The sequence below is a fragment of the Morone saxatilis genome, unplaced genomic scaffold (genome assembly GCF_004916995.1).
Source record: "Morone saxatilis isolate NCDOM2014 unplaced genomic scaffold, NCSU_SB_2.0 Contig20, whole genome shotgun sequence".
Lineage (NCBI taxonomy): Eukaryota > Metazoa > Chordata > Actinopteri > Moronidae > Morone > Morone saxatilis.
The window spans coordinates 3,364,775-3,375,721 of NW_023339763.1; the positions used below are offsets into that span (position 1 = coordinate 3,364,775).

At 40.5% G+C, this 10,947-nt stretch overlaps 1 protein-coding gene across 1 annotated transcript in view; it reads right to left on the minus strand.

The window, feature by feature from the left end:
- The window catches only part of vps37d (VPS37D subunit of ESCRT-I), a gene marked incomplete at its 5' end in the record, with an annotated part of 26,392 nt that continues 15,445 nt past the window's right edge, over nt 1–10,947 (minus strand). Inside the window, 1 exon segment of the mRNA XM_035666370.1 lies at nt 1–3,164. Coding sequence (XP_035522263.1) covers nt 2,625–3,164 — 540 coding nt within the window.

Consider the following 10,947-nt stretch of genomic DNA (forward strand, 5'->3'; position numbering starts at 1 on the left):
CAAAAAACAAACCAAATACACAGAATTTAAAGATAAAATAAAGATAAAATAAAGTATACAGCTCAGGATTTGATGGTTGACTTGATTTCCTTTTACAGCAGCGGTCTTCAGGGACGACAGGCTAACCAATTTTATCTCACTTCAGATCCAAAGACGTGTGCAGATAGCTGAAGACACAATATCAGATATATTTTACCCAGAAATGTTGCACCTGTTGACCACTTCCACTTCTTTTTAGCGATGCAGCCGCACTCACAGATCTCAACGGAGCGTTATCAGATTGGACCGACGTCAAACTTACCGAAGAAAAAGTCAAAACCTTGAAACGCATTTACGAATCTCACTTATTTTGATTTAAAAAAGGTCCAGTGTGTATGATTTAGAGGAGATTACAACCCATTAAACACGCTAAAAACGGGCGTATATAGAGCCAGTGTTTGGTTTGTCTGTTCTGGGCTACTGTAGAAACATGGCGGCCTCAGATTCTCATATTCAGGCGATTACACACGAATGAAAACTATTATTTTCCACCAGTAGATCCTCCTAAATGTTACACACTGCACCTTTTACGAATGCTTACCGAGGAGATGACCCAGCTTTAATTACGACTCTTTCTCTCCACAACGTTAAATCTCCCAAAAAAAGACCTTTTCTTTAGGTTCTTTATGCAACTGGGCACTGGCCTGCAAAAGGCATTTTCATGTACTTTGTAAGTATTAAGCATGCACTTATGAGTTATTAATGAGCAAAAGATGTACGTTCGAGAGCAGAACCATTAAAAACTACATTCCAGAGCGTCTCCCTTTAAATGCTGAAGGACGGATAATGAGGAGAGCGAATGAGAAGGGGGGGAAACCTTCCTAAACCTCCTTATATTCGACTGTGGGCTTGCAGAGCGCTGGTATTCTCATAGAGATTAAATTCCCCTCACTCTGCTTCTCAGTTCGGGGTGGGCGGGAGAAAATAATAAAAAATAAAAACACTGGCTGCCTTGAAAAGGAGAGGCAGCTCTTCATTTAGCACGGTAAACAAGAAGCTTTGAAGTCAGCCATTTAAAATAGGATTTACATGAATAAATAAATCTTGTGAGCTCCAACACTGTTCATGAAATCGCATGAAAAGAAGGCAGACGGCTTTGGGAAATCATCTGTGATGCTGACACACACACACACACACACACACACACACACACACACTATTGACAGGTTACAGTCTGGGAATTATCAATAAATACCACCTGCTCTGCTCTTTTGCTCCGCAGTGATTTAATATCAGCATTCATGATCTTGGGAAGTGTTCCAAGTATAAATGTCATTGCCTTTCTTTGATGAGATGAAAAACAATGAGAGTTTATATTAAAACACCCTTTTATTGATGCCATCGCTCATTTCGATGACTCCTGGCATCTCACAAAGCCTCTCTCGGTCCTAAAAGTGTATGAATGAACAATGAGATCCTCTTTTTTTTCTGTGTTTTGGCGTTGAAGATGTGCTTCACAACCTTGTGCTTCACATCTGTCCATGTAAAGTATAAAAACAAAAAAAATCATAATAAAGTTAAAAGTAATAAAAACGTTCACGTCCTCCGTAGGGATGGGGTTCGATAGCAGTTTATCGAATTCAAATCCAGTAATCGAATCCACTTATCAAATCAGAATCCCTTTTTCCGAATGGCATTAAAGATGTTTAATCGGCTTTCGTTGGCTGAGAAGGCAGAAACACGAATAATTTGAGCAGCGTAATAGAGACGTTACAGATTTAACATTAACCAGTCTCTCCAGGAAGCTGCGATCGCGACAATTAACGCAAATTTAAAACAACTCCTCGTGAATTCTACGCAACCTTACAATGTTGTACAATCGTCACCGTAGTGTTCATCGAGTTTCACCAATCGTAACTGTCCCTCGCACACTTTTTCCTGCAGTTTCAATGTTTTAAACAGAAAAGTCGCCTTGAAATCAGGCATTTTAATTCAATTCAGTTTTATTTGTGTAACACCAAATCTTCCCGATCTAGACTGTACCAATTATAAAATTATTAGACCCAACAATTACCAACAAAAGGCCAGTGAAATCCTGGAGGGACTGACTAACTGGCTACAGCGACAGAAGCTGCTTCCTGTAGACGAATCAGAGCTGGAGGTGGCACCGCACTTTTTTTTGTCCTTTTCCTCAAGAAACCTGTCCAGGAGATCAAACAGTAAGAATATCTTCATCAAATGCCGTTAAATAAAGCTAAGAATCTACATTTTATGATATTTAGTCCAGTTTTCACAGCGACAAAACGTCTTTACTGTTATCGGACTTATAAAAAAAGCCCGTCTATTCGTCTGTATCGGGAAAAAAAAAAGCAATAAAAAGAGAGTTTGATAAGAGATTCATTAGGTTAACGAATCCGGCTATCGGAGCCCATCCCCGGTCCTCTCTGTCCTCAGCCGCCTCGCTATCTCTGCTCTGGTTACATTTGTGTGTCATGGATGGAGAACAGAAACGGACGACTGCAGTGCTGCCTGGCTCTGGATCAGTCTTTGCTTACATGATTGTGACAGCCACCGTTTGGTTCCACGTCTCGGAAGACCTTTTCAAAAACCTTCATCCTCCGTCATCCTCCCCTTCCTCCTCGAGCTTATCGGTACGGCGGTTCAGGCTGTTGAGGGTTCGGCCTGTAAAGCTGCTGCACCCTCACCGGCCGCCCGTGGGCCGGCCAGCCGCCCGGTAACTGTCCGATGACCCTGAGGCCGACCGGCTGGCCGTGTCCTGGAAGTGGGGTGCTGGGGCTGAGGATGTGGGTCTGTCCCGGCTGCGGTTCAGGTGGAGGGGTGCTGCTCGGATAGCTTGGAGCCGAGGCAGGGGGAGAAACGGGGTAGTGAGGGAGGAGGATGGCTGGCGTGAGGCCGTAGCGTACCTGGAACACTCTGAGAGGTCCCTGCGCCACGAAGCCGTTGGGCCGCTGGGGCTCCGGAGGCTGCTCCGAGTCCTTCCTCACGTCGGGGACTTTGCTCTCCTCCGCTCTCTTCGTTTTGCTCGGCTGCCGCTTGGCCTGGGCGACCTCCTGCATCTTCTCCGCCTGAGCCCGGCGGATATGATACGTCTTCCTGGAGCTTTGGAAGGAGTCCAGGAACTCATCCAGGCTTACGTTTCCCTCCATGAATTTCTCCAGCAGCTCCTGCGAAGCGGAGAAGACAAATAAACCGGTATCAGCACACAGGACAACACACAAAGGGAGGTCCAACCGCGGGGGGAAATCGTTCAAACAACCTCCTCTAAGTATAAAGAGGATTTAATCAGCTCTGGGATGTTTACTCATGAACCCTGGCACAGTTTGCCGGCCGCAATATTTCACTGTAAGTACATTTTACACAGCTAACAGCTTCATGTGCCGCAACTGTTACATTTGGCAAAAACCTTGAAATCCTTGTGATCTGTCTTTGTATGTGTTCCCAGGATGTGAGATCCTCGTCTGGTTCTCGGACAGAAGTTATATCTGTGATGTAAATCAGCTGCATTAAACCACTGGGATTGTTTTAAAAGCCACTTGTGATTTAGTTTAGTTTTACAGGGCGTGGGATTAAAGGGGAGGGTGTTCACAGTTTGGTCAGTTAATTACATTCTGCGTGTTCACACAGGCCAACAGTGTGAGGTTTGTAGCCAAAATGTAATGCTTCTTTATGTGTGTTTACTTGCAGTGAAGTAACCAGGATACGGTTGGTTCTGCAGTAACCTGATTTCTTAGATGTCATGTAAATGAGGGTTAAAGGATTAGAGAAACACGGCTGCACTTCGGCTGGTGGAATTTCATGATTTCATGGTCCTGTAGACACACAACCAGGTTTCTTTCTTCTTTTTTTTTAACATAAAAACACGTGCATGACTCCGTAAAGGGTATCTCTATCTGCGAGATCAGCATGGTTGGATGAAAGGAAAGATCAAATACTCAGCTGTGTGTCTGTATTTCTGATAATTTCATGCAAAGTCTGACTAAAAGTGAAACTTACACAAAGCTGCAGGTGTCTAAATTAGTCGATTACAACTCAGAAATAGTTCTGGGAGGAAACACTGTACGAGACGTCTGACTGTGCAGCCAATTCAAAACGCTCTGATCAAGATAAAGATTCACCAGCTGAAATCGAATGGCGTCAAATGGTTTGTCTTATTTCCTCAATCTGATAAAAGGAAACCATTCTTGCTTATGATGTGTCAAATATGTCTGTGAACAGCGACCGCAAGTCAACGTTGACAAACTGTGTGAAGGAGCTGAATTGTGAACTAATAATTGATTGTTGGCATAAAATAATGAAACATTCTCTACAATAGCTAAATGAAAGTTTAAAGGCATTTTTATTCACGAATTAAAAACAAACCAACTAAATTACCTGTGTTTGTACAGATGTTGCTGTATTTATTAGAAAAACTACAAACAGAATGTTTTTAGTCACAATAATAAGAGAACTATTTAGACTAAAGGACGAGTTTTATTGTTCAAAGTTAGCTTAATATATTTATGAAGTGCGGATCTTGACACAATTTACTCAAATGATACAAGAGCCAATATATTATCTCTATCGTATGTCGTCCAGTATGTGCAGATAAAACAGTTATATAGTTTAATATGTTAAAGAATATCTAACTTAAATAGTATTTAATAAATTGTTGTTTAATTGTTGTTTACAGCGTCAGATTTTCATTACAGCTCAAAAATGCATCGTATCGGTAACCTGTGAATTATTCTCATCAAAAATCGGCATCAGCGTCAAAACAACCATATTGATCGGGCTCTAAAGGATAAATTATCTATACTGGATACTCGCTGCAGCCGAATATCAACCCTGGTTCTTCACCCGCTCTCTCCACCACCAGATCATTAACTCACACTCTGTGGTAGTTCACGTCTCAGGCTCCTTCAATTGTATATTCATGTTTTCTCTGCTCTCGTGTGTTTTTTTTGGGATTTGCTAACCTTTGTTCTCCTTGTGCCTGAGATCATTCTCTGCCTGCCAGCCTTTGTTCTCTGCTCTGCTTCGTCTCATCAGCCCACAGCTCATCCCCTCCCTGCCTTCATCCTCTGGAGTTCCCCCTTCGAACGCATATTCCCTTTTAAGATTGGACAATAAATTACTTTTCTTCGTCAAGCCGACCTGCGTCTGCGTCCGGCTTTAACTTCCTCCCCATCGATTGACAACAGACGAGCAACTGGTTTGACATGGTTAGCTGTTCATCTGATATAGTTGGATTGCGACTCATGATTAGTTTCATTAGCGATTCATCGATTTCTCAATAAAATGTCAGAATATTGTGAAAAATGACAGGTGACATATTCAAATATTGAGTTTTGTATGAGCAGCAGCAAAGAAAAACACCTGAATAATCAGTTTACTATCATATAAGAGAATAAAAAGCAGCAAATACTCACATTTAAAAAAAAAAACCTGGAATCAGCGAACTCTGTTACTTTCTGACTAATCAATTAAATGTCAATGTTCTCGTGTTTTAAGATGTTTCATGTTGATTTAGCGACGTACCTCCTCCTCGGAGAAAATAAAATATATTCTATTGACTCCAGGGCTGCACAATTAATCAAAAACATTAACAACATCACATTATAGCCCAGTGCAATATGCAAATCTGAGAAGCTGGGCAAGAAAAATGTGCCAGAACATCATTATAACAAAGTACTGTACTTCTGAAGAGATTCCCTGGGATAAAAAAATCACATCATAATGATTTTAATTGTTTTTTTACAGTGAAAATTCAATTTGTGATGCAAAAATTACGTAATATAATAATCCAAATATGTTCTTGTTACCATATCGTGCAGCCCCGACTCAGCGTTTTGCTCATTTTTTGCATTTATTCTCCATAACAATGACAATTAAACAAAGAAATCAGCAAAAGCTCAATCTCGATGAGCTACTTTATTGGATGTCGAGTTTATTTTCGCTGCATTTTAACTCGAAGCTGAGGCAAGAGGAAGGAGAAACTCCAGTTGTGTCGTGTTGTCTTAAATACTGCATGACTCAAACCCAAACACATACCGGCACTATACTGAAAGTTTAATGTGAATCAATGTGAAGACTCAGCTGTAGCTTTGGCTCTTTTTAGTGTGTGTGTGTTTTACACTTCAATGCAGATTATTGTTTGTACACTCCAGATAAAATTAAGTGAGCTTGTGCAGGTAACAGCTGTCGTGTAGAGACAGCGAGACCGATAAATTCGCTGCGACCTGAGGTTATTTGAACGGCGTCCACGACAGATGGAGAAGCTCACGGTGGGGGAAAGACACGGTGGGAGGACGTGTAATAAACCAGAAACCCCCCCCCTCAAATCACATGACATGGTTGACCAGTTTAAGGACAGTGAACGAGGTCATGTGAGAAGATTTGGTCTCTTCTTTAAGGATGAGTTCAGTGTTATTCTGTATTTTTCTCAGAACCAACGATGGATTGATCCTGTTCAAAGGTGATTTCTAGATGTGATTATCAGCTTCTTTAAAACAACAGAAAACTGGATTTTAGTGCTCATAAACAGACACTATTAAACAGCAGGTCAGCATACGGCAACAATCAGTGTTTACGTGAGAGAGAAAACCGGGTCACTGGGACAAATCAGGTTACACGGGGCGTTTAGATCAGAAATAATCGATCAGACGGAGCAATCAGTGGCAACTATTTTCTGCTTTTCTGTTGTGATAAACTGAATATAGCTGAGAGAATAATCTGTGGATTGATAATGCAACCCTTGATACAAATATATCAGAAATGAAATACAACATCGATCTGTCGTTTAAGTTGTTTCTCTCTCACATTGTTTACTTTGTTTTGATTAATAAATAAAATGCCATTAAACTTGTTTTTTGTCCAGAAGTAGCATTTTAATTTAGTTTTTATTGGTAAATGTCAACACAATTTTTCCTTATTAACAGCTAATTACCGTTTGTTTATATCTCCAAACTTTTTCTCTCTTTATTTACAGTAACCTGAACTTTTTAAACATTTAAAAAGGTCCAGTGTGGAACATTTAGAAAGATCTATTGGGAGAAATTAAACATAATATTTACAGGCACGTATAATCACCAGAATATAGGAATTGATTGACTGCTTTGAATCAGATTATCAGATTAAAAAAGGACCAGTTTGTAGGATTTTGTGGCATCTAGCGCTGTAGTTTACAGGTTACAACCCTCTCGCCTCACCCTACCGATCCAAGCGTGTAGGAGAAACTACGGTGGACACGAAACTTGGTAGAAAAACGCTAAACTGGAGGTGGGCGGGGCTAAATTGACCTGAAATAGATATGGGTTGATGAGAAGTTGCTATAATTATTAATTATTGATAATATAAAGAATTGGAAATTTAGCTTCACAATGTTTTCAGTCACAAGAATAAGGAACTATTTAGACTAAAGGGACAAGTTTTATTGTCCAAAATTTAGCTTAATATATTTACAAAGTACGAATCTTGACACATTTTACTGGAATGATATAAAATAATAACCACCTACTGTAGAAACACGCCGGTTCAACATGACGATTTGCTCCTTCGGCAGATAAAAACAGCTCATTATAAGGCAACGAAAACACGACACAACAAGTCAAGTGTTACACACTGGACCTTTAAGAGAATAAGAGAAACCCAGTGGACGCAGTTGAGTTCTGCTGGATAATCCTTAATTATTAATATATACACACAGTTTTCTGAAGGGGTTTTTGTATGCGTGTGTACACAAAGGAGAGCATCACTTTGGCAGCAATGCAGCCCCTGACAACCTCAGTCTCTCTTGGCTGCAGTCCAACAGCTTTAACACATAATCAGCACGCCATTGAGAAAGTGAAGCCGTGAACTCGAGTTCAGCCAGTCTGCTCTCGGTCCAGCACATATCTGCACAAATACAAAAAAAACAGGCTTATTTCAGAGGTCATTTTTAACTACAGAAACCCTCCCCGAGAGGGATTTATACTCGCACTGAGGAGAAGTTTAAGTTTCTCCATCAGACATGCGTTTTCATGTCGGTACCTGACGAGGAATCTTCCTAATAAGGAAGCCTGTTTGACTTTAGGCGACAGAGTAGAGAAGAAGCTGTTGGCCGGAGTCTTCAAAGGGAGGGATTTCTGTCTGACGACGACGAGGAAAAACATGCTTTTCCAGATTTTCATGGTCAAACTACTGTGAAAAAGCATCTGAATTCAGACTGTGGATGTTTTGGAAACCGCTGTATGTGTCGCACAGATAACGATCACATAAATCAAAAAGCCTTTTGGCTGAAGCAATGACCCTCTGAGGGCTTAATGTGAGACTACTGAGATCAGAAGAGATAGTCACAGAACAGGAGACATAAGAGAGACGCCTTTGTATTGATTCAGCTCTACTAAAGCAGAGTTATGCAGCACACACCTACACGCAGACGAGTGTTACTTTAACGACTTTAAGAACATGAATTAGTGTCAATCTTTAATTAATTAATTAAGAATAACCGAAGGTGTAAAGTAACAGACGTGTACCAAACGTGTGTCCGACTCAAATGTACTGAGGCGTTTGCTCTCAGCGTTCAGTCAGCCAGGCTGTTCGAGGTGTTGTTTTAATCAATCAGTGGACAGCCGCTCTAATGACTGAGTCATGGTGGTATTGATCGGAGCCGTGTGAGGTGTGGGGAGGTGGAGGGGGGAGGTGTGTGGATCAATCCCAGCCCGGAGCAGCAGCAGTGTGGGTTTCACGTGTGAATAAGACTCCCTCAATGTCCCGATGAAGGCCATTTTATTAATATTGTGAGTCTCTGAAGGTTTTTGCAATTTATACCATGCGGATAAATGATGCAGTCTCTCCAAAGCTACCAGACGTTGTTGTATTCCTACCTTTTATTCACAGTGCAGACAAGTAATAATAACATAAAGAAACATTTGATTTCACCTTTAAAGTCGGATTCTGGAGCCAAAATTCACCGCAGTCGATTAAAAAGTCAATCAATCAATTGCACGAGAGATTTTTAAATTCATTTTTAACATTTTCTAATACTGAATGAGAGAAAATGTCAGTTTGACAGCGTCAGGGTGACAGAGACTCAACATAAGCCACTGCCGTGATGGACAGACTGACATTTAGCATCAAAACGGACTAATGCTGAGACTTTCAGGTGTTTTAAGTGGTTTAAAGTTATAAACCTTAAGACTTTTATCACATCATTCCCAATTTTTCTGGGGTTTATTCTGTCTTAGCAGTTCAATTTCCCTTCATTTGTTACCTCGTTACGCAGCGGTTTCACATCGTCAGCGGCGGAGTCAGCCATTCCCGCCCACACTGGATTCAAATGACACTTGCACATTCACATAATGGTTGTTATGGCTACAGCGATTGTAAAGCAGACGTGATGATCCAAGAGTGTCTTCGGCTGCTCAAAGTGCATTTCCTGTCTGATCCTAAAAAGCTGTCATATGAACTCTGTGACTTCTATTGTTAAGGCGCGTTACCAACGATTATATTGATGCCGAATTGACACGGAGACAACCGACAAATGACGGCTTCAGCTCGTGTTTGTAGTCACGTGTTGTTACGGACACATTAAGATTTGTTTAAATGTGATATTTCTTAAAGGGAGTTTGACTCAGGGAGCTTTTAAACAGTACGTTTTGTCACCGTTACAGAAACACTAGGAAACTGCTGAAGTATGATAATTTTGTCTGACGTTAACTGCTGTTAGTGTGATTAATGGTTTAATAATGTATTGATTACTGACGCTGGCTGATCAGGCTAATTATCAGCTTATTGCACTCAGTTTCTAGCAGCACTATGCCATAAGTGGTTGCTCTTTGATCATGTTTTTAATTAAACGTGACACCCTGTGAAAAATCTGTCTATAATCCATCATAATAAAGTCTAATATACGTGTCAATAAAGATATTCGAGGAACACTGATCAGATATGTTGTTATATATCGGTCCAAAAACCTCCACAGCTGCTATTCAATCATAATTAGACGAAATGTAAAAATAAGTTTTCTAACTATAGCTGTGTGTGACGTCTTGTGCTGTGTGACACACACTTGTCAAACATGTACATGCATGTTACAGAAACAGCGTAGTGTTGTGATGGGAGCCTACAGGCGAGCATCAGTGAGCTCACAGAGGGAAACATGAGAAAATGAACTTACAGCCTACACCCTGCTGTTTGTACTCTTAATGCTACAATAACAAGCTGGTCATCCTCGCTCAGCTTGAGTCGTCAGACGGCTTCGAATGCGTCAAGGTCACCGGATAATCCACTTTATATTGGGTTAGAGGTTTCCTAATTCTGCTCCCATCAAAACCCAAGTTGTTTTTAATAATCTTCATTGGGAGCTATTTCCTTCCCAAAAGGTTGGAGGAAAAAAAGGGTTCACAGTGAGGTTCGAGGATTATTGTGAGTAACTAGGATAATGTTTGTCAAAAAGCTGGTTGTTTTGAGCTTTTCAAGTGTAATTTACAAATAAAACAAAACCTACAGTATCTGCATGGAAAGACACCACCGGGACTAAAGAGGAGAGTACGATTTGTGATTTGGCCAAATGTGTTTGCAGTTCGGCGATTCTGGTATTTGAAGTGTTTCCAACCTTTTGCTGCATATTTCTGTTTTTGAATTTAATCTAAATTTAATTAATTGCAAGGTTTGAACAAGAGAGCATAATTACTACAATGACTGACACATAAAATCAAAGGCAGGATCAATGCTGTCAATAATAGTCTTATATTAGTCATATTAGTCAGTAAGTCATATTAGTCTTTTTATCATTTTATTATTTAATTAGGATTTATGGACATTCAGGACTGAGCAGAAACGTGTGCTGTTACGCTGTGAAATTACAACTTTAGCTAACAGAGCTGGAGCTAAAAGACCTGTAGTTAACGTAACTGTAGTTAACGTAACTGTAGTTAACGTAACTGTAGCAAACGTAACTGTAGTTAACGTAACTGTAGCAAACGTAAC